This window comes from Opisthocomus hoazin, chromosome 5, assembly GCF_030867145.1.
Source record: "Opisthocomus hoazin isolate bOpiHoa1 chromosome 5, bOpiHoa1.hap1, whole genome shotgun sequence".
In the NCBI taxonomy this organism is placed as follows: domain Eukaryota; kingdom Metazoa; phylum Chordata; class Aves; order Opisthocomiformes; family Opisthocomidae; genus Opisthocomus; species Opisthocomus hoazin.
In genome coordinates, this window is record NC_134418.1 from 8,453,702 (window position 1) to 8,468,674 (window position 14,973).

At 39.6% G+C, this 14,973-nt stretch overlaps 1 protein-coding gene across 6 annotated transcripts in view; it reads left to right on the forward strand.

Annotated features, from left to right (window-relative positions):
- Positions 1–14,973, forward strand: part of MAEA (macrophage erythroblast attacher, E3 ubiquitin ligase) — a 52,852-nt gene that overhangs the window by 3,556 nt on the left and 34,323 nt on the right. For 4 of the 6 annotated variants that reach the window (XM_075420346.1, XM_075420345.1, XM_075420347.1 and 1 more), the window contains exon 2: positions 13,871–14,053. In XM_075420346.1, the coding sequence (XP_075276461.1) occupies positions 13,871–14,053 (183 nt within the window). Of the gene's footprint in view, positions 1–4,198; positions 4,298–13,870; positions 14,054–14,973 lie in introns of all 6 variants that reach the window. The other 2 variants (XM_075420349.1, XM_075420348.1) reach the window with 1 other exon arrangement.

The window sequence follows — 14,973 nt, forward strand, 5'->3', positions numbered from 1 at the left end:
TATTAAAATAATCTTTTGTTTACATGAAATTTCTGTATTTTGATTTGTGCCTATTGTCCTTTTACTGGGCACCGCTGAGAGTAGTCTGGCTCCATCTTCTTTATTCCCCCCATCAGGCTTTTCTACACATTGATAACATTCCCCCGAGCTTTTTCTTCTCAAAGTTGAACAATCCTAGCGCGCTCAGCCTCTCTTCGTGTGTCAGATGCTCCAGTCTGTTGGTAATCTCTGTGGCCTTCTGCTGTACGCGCTCCAGCGTGTCCATGTCTCTCTTGTACTGGAGGTCCAGAACTGGACTCAGCACTCCGGAGGGGTCTAACTCACGCTGAGGAGAGGGGAAGGATCACTTTCCTTGACCCTCTGGCAATGTTTTCCTTAACATAGCCAGCGTGCTGTTGGCCGCCTTTGCTGCAAGGGCACATTGCTGTCTCACGGGCACCTTGTCCACCGGGACTCCCAGTGTTCTGCAAAACTGCTTTCAAGCCATTGGTCTCCAACGTATACTGGTGCATGTGGCTGTTTGTTCCCAAGTGCAGGACTTGGTGTTTCCCTCTGCTGAGTTTCTCAGCCTGTTGAGGTCCTTATGAATGGCAACACAATCATCTGGCATATTAACAACTCCTCCCAGTTTTCTATCATCTGCAGACTTTGGGGGTGCACTCTGATCCATCATCTCGGTCACTAATGATGATGTCAAACAGTTCAGGTCAACTTCTCTATCCACTGGAGCAGAAAAGGTGCAAGATTCATTTTTTGCAGAGTTGGCTGCACTACTTCATTTTTTCCCTTGATTGTAAGCTTCACTTTGAGTTTTTGGTTTTGAACATGGCTTTGTACTTTGGTATTAGGAACCACAGAGTACTTTTGACAAAGCTTAAAATGTAGCAGCAAAAGTTGTTCACGCAGAACTTGAGAAGGACAGAAGTAATGGAACTTGTAACATCTGAGGCACTGTCAGTACATCAGCATACAAAAAAAGGTGTAGCACTTCTAGATCATCACCTGATTTGTGAAAGTACTTCTCAAGTAGAAGGTTGACACAGTAAGAGAAACATGGATATTGGTAACAGTCAGCTCTGTACTAACTCGGTGTGAACGCTCATATCTTACACTAAATCAGTCTTCAAACTGGGTGCTCTGACTCACCGAGTGTGCCCTGAGTGTCCATACCGAGCATTAGTGTGTTGTGAATAAGGCGCTTCCTGTGTCGACACATCGTGCCTGCATGTCGGCAAACAAGCGTGACACCTTTTGTGCTGCTGCTGTTCTGCACCAGACTCTCTGTGCTGCTGTGTTTTAAGAAAAATCTGATACTGTGGGACTTCAGAAGTTTGACATTGGAAAGCAGCTAAAGTAGGAATTGGCTCCTGTGGGGACTGGTTTCTCTTCCACCCCTGCCCACTCCCTATGAAACACATTTGGAAGTGATTAATGAAGGAAGAAAACACAGTAAAAGGCAATAAGTAAACCGTGTGGCTGTGAGCTAGAGGTGTTGCTTGATTATCAGTACTCCATTGTGCCTGTAGGAAAATACTTCAAGAAAAATACTCTTAAACATTCTACAGAAGACTTCCTGTTAACATCTTCAAAGTGAATACTTATCTGATGTCGCAACTCACAGTTGCAGCATACTTGATTTGTGGTGTTTTCACAGGACAGTGCCCTGTGATCTTGTGAGTTTGGTTTGTGTATGTTTTCTGGTGTAGTAATCGTATGTTTGTATGGTAGCTAACGTGTTGGGGTCTTTATATATTGACATGAAGCAAGAATATCTGTGAAGTCTTTGGTTCTTTGCATAGCAAGAGCTGGGAAAGGAGTAAAGATGAGCTTCAAACATTTGCTAGATAGCATAATAGGAGAAAAATGCTTCACAAATCAGTGTGATGGGCGTGGAGCTCTTACTGGATGTTATGGACCACCCAGTGTCCATTTTACTTCTCTCTCTAAGCCTCTTCCCATGGTCTTTCAGTTCAGTAGTTCCTATATTAATCAGTGTAATAGTACACCTTTTGGGCCCACAGATTTAGGAAGGTACTGTTTTGGCAGATGGGTATTTGCTATAAGGGCACGCTGGCAAAATCCATCAGTCCTTGGGAACTTAAGCTGCCTTTGTTGTACACCTGGTGTCCCATAGCTTACAGCCTGAAGATACACTATATAGAAAGTATTTGCTAACCCAGAATGTGAAATACACTATATTACTTACAATATGTTATTGTTTATTTAAATAAAGCAAGGTTTTGTTAAGATATCTTTATTTTGATAGCCAGTAATCTAACTGCTTCACAACCTACTTTTGATTCAGCTCAGCTTTTTCAGAGTGCTCTGTGGATTACTTTGAGTTGTAAACTAGTGTGACTGAAGTAAAGCAGATAATATATTGAGCAGTTCTTTGGTCATTTATATATTCTGATACAGGTCTGCTGAATCAGTAATCCTTGACTACTTGTTTTAGGAGAAATGCTGTCACTTCAGCTGGAATAGATTATTTTGGTGGATTTTGGTGACTGGAGTGGGATCTCCAGCCTAAAGGCTCCAGCCAGTATCATGGTGTCTGGACTGTGTAAATACACAGGAGGACGACTACCTCTTTCATTTGAAGAGGTGATACTGTCATTAAAATGAACAAATACTTGGGAGAAGAAAGAAGGATCAAAACAAATGAAGGGACTTGCTCAGGACACAAACCTGTGTGACCTTAGCTTAGCAACTCGACCGCTTCTTCAGAGAGGGAGAAATGCTTAGGTTTTTGTTAGTTCTAAAATACTTCTACTAAAAGGGGAAAAGCAAAGACATTTCTTTTGAGACATGAGTCCAAGACGGCAGCTATGAACAAGTGGTGTGAAAATGAGTGGTCTCTGATGTCCCTGGTGTGGCTCTGGACAGGACTCTAAGATGGCTGTCAATTTGTTTGCATAGGGATGCAAGGCAGTTTTATATAGCTGTACAATGGCTTTGTAAAGCGCTTAATTTTGTTGTTGGATGCCTTCGTCAAAAGTTCATAATGTATTCAGTAATAAGTTACTAGCAGTTTGTGTAAAAGGATAATATTTTGAGGGATTGTAATTGCTTCTGTTGAGTAAGTACGTGTGTAGCAGATGGATAGTCGAAGAATTTTTGCTGCTAATTCTCTCTTGTATTGAAGTAGCAGCTTTGAATATTATAATGATATTTTCTTTCTAGACACAGCTGCTCTAGAATATGCAGTACTGTCTTCCCAAGTTGTAGAACTGACAAGTTTTTGACTACAGGAAGCTACTAGGCTTCACACTTCAAAAACATTGAAACTGTTTTTAAAAAGGACTATTTTTTTTTTAATCCAAATGATCTGCAACTGCTTTTAGGCTTATGAAATTATTTTTTCTGTTTTGATCTGTATGTCTTCAAGACTTTATATTCATGCTTGTACCTAATTAAACCTAAATCTAGCCAGTATTCTAAGCTCATTCCTGAATATTACTACTTCTCCTTTCTTTTAACTTTCTTTTTGTTTTCTGATTTTTGCCTAGAACAAGGCAAAAATATTACTGTTTCAAGGGATTGAGAAGAGCTACACATCAGAAGAATTCATTCTGTGAATAGCTTACATTTTGGATGAGTTTGGTGACAAGTAATGATGCTGACTCAGTTCTAAAATAATCCAAGAGTTATAGAGGAAGAAGTAAAGTGTATAAAAATACAGAATTTCAGTAATTTTGTGTGGAAATACTCAACTGTTATTGGTTTGAGGGAAGATTTGCCAAAATTTGTTGTACCCTGCCTCATTTTTCAAATGGCAGCATATATAATAGATGTCCTCTACTTCTCTGTTTTGTTGAAGGTGGGTATGGTGAGCTAATTTAGTCTCAAGGAAACAGCTTAATGCTCAAGGGTATTTCTTGCTGGGTTTACCTTTTCTCTTGACACTGTTTGTTTATTCAAACTATTTAGGAGATGATTAATCTTTCTTCTGTGTACCCGTGCTTCCTCTTTCCTCTTGCATAAAGTAGTGCTAAGTGGTCTTTGCTTCTGTTTTTTTGAAAGGCAGTTTCATCACTGCACTTCTCACTTTCTTTTCCCTATCTATCTGTGGCTAGGCTTAATTTCATGTCAGGGCACAATATATGACATTTGCAAAAGCTTATTTATACCTCAGAAAGTCTTCAACTGAATTGTCTTGGAGACCTGTAGATTCATACAAATCTCTGATGCTTTTCAGGTGTCATAAGCTAACACAATTGAGGAGAGGAAGCACATCATTTTTTCTGACCCTTGAAAGGAGAGCATAGTTCTGTAATGGTCCCCCCCACCTAATCTGGTAGGACTCTATTTTATTTTTCTTGAAATGTTTTTTTTCCTTCCCAGTAGTTGTCTTGACTTTGTGTGCCTGGAAAGATTTGTTTTAAAAATCCATTTCAAGTTCCCTCCTGCCCATGATTCAGTTCATTTGAAAAGATACACGATGTAGGTATTTGTGTTTAAAAAATTCTATACTTTATGTGGCAAGGAGTTGCTTTCAGTTGGGAGACTGTAATGTTAAAGAAGGATGATTCACATGGACATTGGTAAAGTCAGGATATATAGTTAAGTCAGGATATGTAGTTAAAACTTATCCACATATGAGTTGGTACTGCTGTCAAGTTAGAGCTAATTAACTTTTCTTAGGAACACAGGAGGAAGTCAGATGTTCTTTTAGAGAATTGTAAACCTATGTAAAAGACACTTGCTTCTGTTATCTGTACTGTTTTCCATGAAAATCAGTTTTCAGAAAATAAACCTTTGAAAACTCCTGTTAACAGAAGGCTGGGGAATGATTAATGGTCTTACTTCCACCACCAGATAATTCTTTCTTCAATTGTGATGACTTTTTTGAAGTATCGTGCTTACTCTGGAATTTCCAACAGCCAAAGGCTAGCTATATGGACTGGCTTTTACTTTCCATTTCTTTTTGCTACATCTGAACTAGTTTCCTGTATACAGTCACTATGAGATAGAAACTCTTTTTGATTAATGTTGTGGTCTGAAAGAGATTGTTTGGGGTTTAGTTTCCATTTTTATTTGGAATTCTTTAGGCTTGAATCTGCATACGTGAAGAAGGAATCTAGCCTGTATTGTAGGATGTGACAAGATCTGTTTGAGAACTGGTGTGCTAAAGGTCTAGTGTAAGGTTAAAGACTTGTGGGAGGACAAAGGCTTACACTTTTCACAAAACTTGAATTATGAAAGAAACATGTACAAGTCGATCTTTCACTATTGCTGTGTACCAGTTAGGGAAAGTTAGGAAAAACTTGTGGGCAGCATCAGGCTGGTATTTGAAGTTTCATGCAGCAGCCATTACGCTTTGGCCTGTCATCCTGTGCTTCTAAAGCAATAGAAATGCAGGATATAAGGAGCAGAAACACAGGCTGTAACACTTTTTATAAAAAGCTTATCTGCCTTAGGGAAAATCCTCTTCTCCTGTGTCCAGTCCTCCCCTTAATTCTCTGGAAATTCTCTTATAAATGCTGGTAAGCACATTTTTCCTGAAGTAGTATGAGGATTTTTTGGATAGCTGTGGAAGAAAGACAAAGTACAAGATTTTGTTTCAGTGCTTCTACTTTCTTAAGAAAAATCTTAGTGAGATTCTTAATACGTGTGATTGATTTTTCCCTTCCAAGCAATGGCTTATTGATGCAGAAATACTATCCTGACTAATCAAATGTGAAATAATGTACATGAGTTAATGTGACTTTTGAAAAGGAAAGTCATGCCATGCAAAGATATTGGACTTCTGTGTTTAAAAAAAAAAAAAGAGGTGGTGGTGGATTTAGTTGATAGTTTATTCGTATTCCTGAATGTTTATTGGAAATATCCCTTACCAGGAACTCTTGAAATAAGACAGAAGTCCTTATGTGGATAGGTAACTGGGCAAGATAAGAAGCAAACATCAAAATTTAGCAGCCAGCCTCTGTAACGGAAGAAGGTTAGTGTTAGGGTTCTGCTGGCGTCTGCTGGTACTGCTGACATTCAGCTCTGAACAGCCTGGAAGAGAGAGAGAGTGCTGAGATGATCTAGTTTCCTCGATGGTGCCAAGAGCATTGAGGTATTACAGATACAACCCAAGTGTGAAGCGTTAGAGAGGAATAATGAGAGATGGAATGAATATTAAAATAGTAGATGAAATTCAGTATAGGCAAGTGTAGTGTGATACAAGAAAAACAATCTTGATCTTATATTTGCAATAACTGAGTTGAAAATTACCATCGTTGCTCAGTGGGATCTTGGGGTTATAGTGAATGTTTTCTGGGAATGATCAGGTTAATGTTGACAAACTTAGGACAAAAGTGTTGGGAAAAGGAAGAAAGGAGAACTTCATTACATAGTGATAAAAATCCATGGTTTATTCTTCTCTGAAGTAGTATGAGTTACTCTTATTTCCTCCCTTCCCTCATCCTGAAAAAGGATGTGGGAGGACTGGAAAATGTCTACAGCAGGACAAGAACGATTGAAGATATGGAATGGCTGCCTTCAAAGAATGGTTTAGAAAGAGCCCCTTCAATCTCAGGAGACACGAGACGCATAGAAGAGAGTGAATGTTCCCCTTTTTTCTTCCAAAACAAGAACGACAGTGTTTCAAATTAGACTAGTAGTTGACAAGTCAAAAGCAAGGAGTGTGTCTTCACACAATGCATGAGGCTGTGAAATGTCTCACCGCAGGACATTGCAGTGCTAAAATTCTACAGGTCAACAATAACTAGCAGAGTTTATGAATGAGAACATCCTGTGGTGTTTCTACTGTAAAACTCCCACCTCTGGCTCAAGAAGCCCAAAGAGGCTATTTGGGATTAGTAACTTTATCTTCTTGCCTTTTTTTTTTTTCTTCTCTGTCCCCTTTCTGGTCAGAGAAAGGATAGCAACAGAGGAGGGTGTTTTTGCCTTACCTGGTATGGCCATTCATATCTTCATATGGAGAGGAATTTGATGTCCCAGTTAGCAGTGAGGATCTATGATTCAGCCTCTTCATAAAAATTCATAAAACTGAGGTAGGAAAGGACCCCTGCAGGCAGTGCAGTTCAGGCTTCTGCTCAAATCTGAGCTAACTTCAAAGCTGATTTGAGTTGCTCAGGTCCTGCTTAGTCCTGAAAGTTTCCAAGGATGGAGATTCCACCACCTTCCTGGGCTGCTGTTTCAGTGCTTACCAACCCTCTTGATTAATATACTTTTTCCGTATGTCCAGCTGGAATTTTCTTTGCCAGTTGTCAACTTTGTCTCCTTCCTTTTTGCTCTGTAAATGAGAAAAGTCTGGCTAGTTCTTACTTATGGCCTTCACCTTTAGACAGTGGAAGACTTCAATCAGGTTGTGCCGTTCCCAGCTCCTTGTAGTCTTCTCTTCTGCACGTGAAAAGTCTCCCCCTCTCAGCTTCTCCTTATATGTTGTATCCTCCAGCCAGCTAACCATCGTGGTGGCAGCCTTCTGGGCTCTTTCTAGTTCATCAACATCTCTTCTTTGGTGGTGGGGAAAAGAGACCTGAAAATCAGGCTCAGTATTCCAGAGGAGTCTGCATGAGTGCTGAGCGTAAAGAACAGTTGCTCCTCTCAACCCACTGCCTTTAATCTTGCTAACGCAGCCTGGAATGTGGTTAACTTTCATTGCCACAAGAGTCTGTTGCTGATTTCATGTCCAACCTGCTGTCCATCAGAGCCTCTACATCGGAAGTGGTCCTAGCCAGTTACTCCACAGCCTGTGCTAATGGATGGGGTGGTTTTGTCCAGGTACAGGGCTCTGGCTTTTGCCCCAATTTCATTTCATAATGTTCTTGGTGTGTTTCTCCAGCTTGTCGTTCCTTCTGAATGGCAGCTCTGCCACCCAGCATTATCAAGGATTCCACCAGTTTGTTATCCTCTGAGCTTTCTTGGTTGTGTTCTGTTCCATGGTGCAGATGGTTGGAGAACAGGTGTGTTGGAGCTGATAACATTCCTCAAGAGTCAAGCAGTAGTTGTAATTGGCCACCAGGTAGCTTTCAGACTACTGACTATTATTCTTTGAGCCTGGCTGTCCGGTCAGTCCCTAAACTGTGTTCTATTCCAGTCATTCAGTCCACATCTCTGCAGTTTGACTACAAGGGTACACAATGTGAAAAACCTTGCTAAACTTAGAATGAAAGACTGCCAGCACACTCTTGTCATTCAGAGGTAATCATTTGATCACTGAAAGCAAACAGTGTGGTCAGGCATAAGCATATGGCAATCTAGACTGGCTCTTCCTGGTCACCTTTATGAGCTTGGAAATGGCTTCTATCTGATTTCCGCCCCCCTCCCCCTCCCCCCCCCCAACTTTCCCAAGAACTGACATGAGGCAAGCCAGCCTGTATTTTCCATGATCTTACAAGTTCTCTTTTTGGAATAGAGGCCAGAAACTTGCCCTTTTCAGTCATTGAGGACTTCCCTTGTTCACTATGACATTGACACTATAAAGCTGCTATCACCTCTGCATTGGTGAGCTCCCTCCCTTCTGGTCCCCTGTACTTGTATATCTTCACCTTGCTTTAGACTTCTCGTGTGAATAGTACTTCTCTCCCCAGACACAGTTTCTCATACACGATCAGGAAGGCTTCAGAGAAGACCTTGCCAGTAAAGACAAAGAAGGCATTTAGAACTGAGACTTTCTGTTGTCCTTCGTTGGTAGGTCACAAACTGAATTCTGTAGATGCTTTTCTTCCTCTTCCTAATGCTGTTCATCTGTCTATAAAGCCCTTGTAATTATAATTGCGTAGTAGTTTGACTCTGGTTGAATAAAGTGGATGTATACGTTGACCATGATGGTAACAAGTGCTGGATTTCTAGCTGTGACTCGGAATGCTTTTCCCCCATCATGACTGGAGGACTATAACACATCTGCAAAGAAGATCTTGCCACAATTGATAGTGCTTTTGTTATCTCATACTTTCTCCCAAGCAAAGAGCCCTTCAACAGTGCATGCCTTCACTTTGTTTGGAAACCCCAGGTGCTTAGTGAGTGACTGACTGTGTCTGTCATGGAATCTGCTGTGAGTCTGTGATGAGGCCAAAACTTTGCCGTGTTCTTGAGATGCCGCTAAGCTGCATAGTGGAATTGAAGGTGCTAAAACGAGCATAAAAAATCCAGTCTGGTTGTCTGACTCCCACCAACATAAACACCATGGAGGTAGCAGAGCTATTTAAGCTCTGATCACTATAATTAATGAACTTCTATGAGGGACAAGTTATTTGCATTCTGCTCCTCCCTTTTATATTGTTAAAGGCTGTAGATGGTATGTTCTCGTGGCAGGTTTTCTGAAGCCGGTTTTCTCTAAGCTTGTAGATAAAAGCATGGGCTGAGGTGAGAGTACTTATCAGTCTGTTTCTATATATTTGATTTATGGATGGAGCAATAAGTGTGTGCACATAGATACATTTAGAAAACACTAATAAAAGAAAAATTAAGAATCTTATTAAAATGTTGATAGTATAAAAAGCAAGGGTAGCTATGCATTGTAGGATGCTGTGTAGAGGATTGACTGGTTTAACTTGGTATTATTGATATTTCTTTAAATATATTTTTACAGACTAATAAACATGGGAAATACATACAGTTTGCTTGCCATCAGGATACAATATATGCATGCGTTTAATACTTTCTGGTTTTTTTCTGATTTTAATATGTGTTCAGAAAAGAAAATGGTATCCCGTAGTAAATGAATGGCTTATTGGAAAAAAGTATTTTGATGGAAAGAGATATAGTATTATTATTAAATTCACTGTATTTAAGGGTATTTCAAGTTAAATTTAATGTAGCGTATTAAAAGAAACATTACCTACAGTTGCACAATTTGAGCAGTTTTATCCACTTGGTGACTTTCGAACTAGTCAGTCTAGGCTTGGTACCTTATTTGCATTCATAGAAGAGGCCTGTGTTTGGGCTGAAGGCCAGAGAGTTACCATCACAGCTGAGTTCCTAAGTGTAAGCTTAAAAACTGCCTCTGACATTCTTACCTCTGCTGTTCTACTCCCTCCACTCAACTGAACAACCGAGGTATAGCTCTCAGGGCAGCCTTTCCCCCGCTTCCACCAGTTCAAGTTTTAGACCCAGAAGGATCCTCTCTGAGGCCTTGTCTCAACAGGTAGAGGTTGTCGGAGCATGTTCTGGGCCAGCAGACCAGTTTTCTGTCTTTCTGAAACCAGAGTGAAGTAACTCCTGAAACAAAGAAAATACTTGGATCAGGTTATTCAGCTGTCTCTGCCCCTCTGCTAGCATGTAGTGCCTGGAGACAGTCATGCAGCGCCTGCAGAAGCCTCCAGCCAAGCAGGCTTGCCTTCACATCGCAGTAGCAACATTTTGTTGTTGGAAAAACTTGTGTTGCTGTAGTTTTACCTCTTGTGTAGGCTGTTCTAACTTCAGTCAATTTTTTTCATTAGCCATTTAAGTTTGACCTGCTTTGGTACATGCTGAAGTTGAATAATGTGTCTGCAGCTGTGGAAGCTGATGAACAAAAGAAGCAGACTCTATTTAGTGACACTGGATTTAAATGTGCTGCTCACTAATATTTTACTTCTCTTTTGTATCCTCTTGTATACTTGTGATACGAGCTGACTGAGGTGTGGTTTTTCAACCTCTGAGTAGGAAAGTTGGCATTGTGCTTTTACAGCATACATGCTGGTTGGTTCTTCCTGCTTTACTTCTTTTTTTTTTTTTTTTCTTTTCTTTCTTCAATGTTCAGTAGCTGATTATCCTTTTTTCCTTAAGGTAATGCTTCCCTAGGCTGAAGTCTCTAGGCTGCTCTTGTCCTTAAAGAAGAACTCTGTAATCCAGGCTTGATCACAGAATGGTACTGGCAGGAAAAGTTAGAAGTCTCTAACGGGCTTGCAGCAGCTAATGATATGCAAATTTTACAGCTGTGTCTCAGTCCAAGAAGCTTGGTGTTTGCTGTTTTAGAACTATGGTACCTGAAATTAAAAATGAACCATAATTGAGAATTAAGAACTACATCTTGCAGAGCATTGTTTTATTATGTTCTCCTTCCATTTACTTTCATTATTGGAGAAAAAAATAATACACTTACTGGTGCAGTGCCTGTAACTTTTCAAAAGTTCTGTGGTAAAGCAAACCAGTACTGGGGAACAGAGTCTGTTTTGGAGCATAGGAGCTGTATGAGTAACAAAAGAACCAGTGGATCAAGATGCAGAGTCTAGATAAGATGCTTTCTTGGTAAGGAGTGTAGCAATTTCTAAATTTTGGCATTCATAGAATCTAGTCCTGTAAAGTAAGTGTAAAAGCTGTACCTGGATATGATTTACATATATCCTCTAAAAACTGCTGGCTCTGTAGTAAGAAACAAGCGCCTGTGCAAATTATGGAAAACTCCGGTAAAGAGTATTTACTGTCGGTTTCAATTGTGCAGATAATTGCATTGTACCTTTAAAGTCATTTCCCTTGTTACGGTACACGAGAATTATGTCTAGCAATATATTTATTTGTATTTACTTTCAGAGTATATTGTAGAACAGTGCAACTCCTAGCTGTGTCCACACAGGGTATTTAGATTGTTGGGGGGGGGGGAGGAGAGGATAAAAGATTTAAAAATATATTATATATTGCACCTAGACACAGTATAAATGATGTATAACGATGCCAGCTGAAATTGAAAGTCCAATTGTTCTAAATGTCATATGAACACAGTCTGTGCCAGAAATTTGCATGCTAAAGAGACAGAGCATGGGAAACGGGAAGTGTTACTGCTCTTGTGTGCGGATAAGGAAATAGGGAAAAGGGAGATTAAAGCTAAGATATTTTTTTTTTCAGACTGACAAGATCTGTGTGTCCAGGTCAACTGACTGCTCAGACTTTAACAAAAACACTTTTTGCAGTCAAACAGATACCTCAAATCAGTGGTAGCTTCTGAAAGTCTTGACTGATGTAGCATTTCAGTGTGGTGTGGAAAGCTGATTAGCAAAGTACTTGTAGAAATTAAATTCTGTAGATACAAGCAACTGAAGGAAACGTTTTTCAGTGAATAGTAAGAAAAATGGAAGGAGGGAAGAAGTTGTCTTAATGCTGCCTGGCATCGAGTCTCAGAGTTGGAAACAAGCTTCCATGTTCAAAAGCATGAGATGTCAGAATAACAGCCCACCAAAACACCCATTTCATTTCTGGGGCTTTAAAATATTTTATCTTTTTTTGTGGAAATGAAGTGAAATAAAAGCTAAAGATGGCATAAAAGATGGTTAGACAATTAAGCGGGTGTTGAAGCCTATTACTTGTGATGGTTTGTGCGGTTTGAGTTTTGGGGGGGTGGTACTGGGATTTTAGGGGAAGATTTATAAGGAAAATAATTGTTTTAGCTTGATACTTCCTGTGATAAAGGCTTGTTCTGTCATTCGTTGAGGTCTTAGTTTGAGATGCTAAAAAGCGTTAAATAGGTCATTTCAGCTTTTCTGAGAGGAAGAGGAGCCCTTTAATATCTAATATCTTATCTTATAACATAAGGAGTGTCCTTATGTTATACTTCTGCTACAAAAAAGAACAACCTATTGTAGGTCGTACAAAGTCTTGGAAAGGCGGTACTGTGGCTCATCTTTATTCTGAACCTAAACTGTTTCTCCGTGCATCTCGTGATGAATTGCAATGGTTATGTAGTAACCTCTCTCCTAATAGAGCCCAAAAAGACTCTGAGGATACTTTTTTGCATGCAAATGATTAGAAAGAAGAAAATGGAGCCAAACTTGATGTAATTGATTAGCAGTGATATACTTGAAAGATTTGTAATCAAACATATGCATGATATATACCAAACAGAACACTGATTTGCATTTCCTGTTTTACCTTTAATGTGTGTAATCTGATTGCTAGCTAGATTATGTCTTTGATTAATGGAAAAGCAATCAAGATTACCATAACTACCAGAAAGAACTTTTCATGGACTTTTTCAAGATCAACGATAGGGGTGAATGAAGTGTGTAACACCAGAATGTTTTTAGTTCTAAAATTCCTGTTTCCATGAAGTAATAAAACGTCTGTCTAAATTGCTTAAGCTGTCACTATAGTGGAAGCAACAGGATGGAAACAGCATTTACTGTAAGCTTCCCCCAAATCATTCGGTGCTCTAAAATTTGACCAGTCTGTAGACTACTCCCACGTACATGTTCTTCATGGCTGTCAGTAGCAGTTTTGATATGGCTGTGCCATAAAGGTGTGGGACAAGTAGGACAGGAGACCTCCAAGACTGGTTGGTCTCTAAGCCGACGAGTGGAGCCTTAGAGGAATTTAACAGACTTAGTCATACAGTGTAGGATTTTTTCACCAAAAGAAAACTTGTGTGGAGTTTCTCTTGGCAGTCGTTATAGTCCCACTGGAGTTAATATTAAAAAGCAGTCCTTCATGAGCAGAAGTAGGTAGGAGACCTATTAGATGTCCTGAGTAACCATTGGTGTATTATGTATAAACTTTTCAGTAGCCAGTATGCATCATACATGCTTTCTCAAAGATAACTTTGTCTTGTTTTATGAACTCCTGGAGGAAAGAAATGTGAACTTGAAAAGCCATGTTCTGAAGGGTGATCTCTTAGTTGTGGTTAACTTGTAGCTTTTGTTTTTTACGTACAGGCTTGTCTTTGCTTTGTTCTGCCTGAACTGTTTCCATCAGTGCTTGCTGCAGTCAAAGCAGGAGAGGTGAAATTGGAAAGAATCACCAGCTTTTATTTCCTGTCACTGTGTTTTCATTATCTTTGAAGTGTGTTAGCTCCTTGCTGAGAGGGCTTAAATAACGGCTTTGATAGGAGAACTCAAGTTCAGTTAATGACCTGTAGTGTCATGGAACCTAGGAGGTGTTCTGACCGCATCAGATCTCTTTAAACTCTAGAAGACCTGACTTTTTATTTCTAATGACTTTTCTCATTTAGGTGCCATATGAAACACTGAACAAACGATTTCGAGCTGCACAGAAAAACATTGATCGAGAGACTAGCCACGTTACAATGGTTGTGGCAGAGCTGGAGAAGACGCTGAGCAGTTGTCCTGCTGTAGATTCGGTTGTTAGTCTCCTGGATGGAGTAGTTGAAAAACTCAGTGTTCTGAAACGAAAGGTAAGTGGTGTTCTACCTTGTGATGGTTTTGCCTTTGCAAAGTTAAAGAAGTAGTTTCCTGCAATGCTGTTAGCCTGAATTTTCTTTTCAAGATATAGGTATTAGTGGCACTGTAAACAAAGGCCTTAGAATGCACAGCAAAACACCAAAACTTACTGTATCTTGCTTCACTGCACTTATGAAATATGACTTAGTGTTCCGTGACTAAGTATGACAAACCTCTTTGAGAGGTAAAATTGATATGTATTTACAGTCCTGAAAAGGAATTTGTCTACCCACAGAAGAGAAATGGCATCAAAACGAATTGATTTGTATCAGTTCCTGCTTGTTCAATGGAAAAGTTTGTGTGGTTGCTTTAATTGATCACTTGAGGAGGGAAAACAGGTAGACAATGAGTCTGAAAAATGTTTAAACCCCAACAGGGGTAGTTGTGTGCAGCGTTGAGGCTTCTTTGCAGAGGAAAGTACGAGGATTGTTACTTGAACGCTTTTTATAACTGAGCTTGCAGGTTGGAAGGTTCCTAGGGAATATTGCTAACAGCATTTTAAACAAAGTTTAGCAGGATAACCTGCTTCCAGCTGTTAAACTTGAACTCTTGCATGAAATACAGCCAAACTTTCATGCCTTTATCACATCTTTCTAAGAAGAATGAGTTAAAAACATAAACTATGTAGTATAAGCCATCCTTATTTTGGATGGGAATATTACTCATCCTGAGACTCATCAGAACATTTACATGAAACAGATTTTGGAGAAAAATGAAAATAGCTCTGTTGCCTGGCTTTAGAGCAGTGCTTCTCCAAAAATAAATAGACAAAACAAATGGTAGCAGAGTCATTTAATTAAAATTTAAATGAAATAACCAACAGATATAAATCTTAAGACTATATTAAGTGAAGCATCAAAATAGCTTGGAGGTT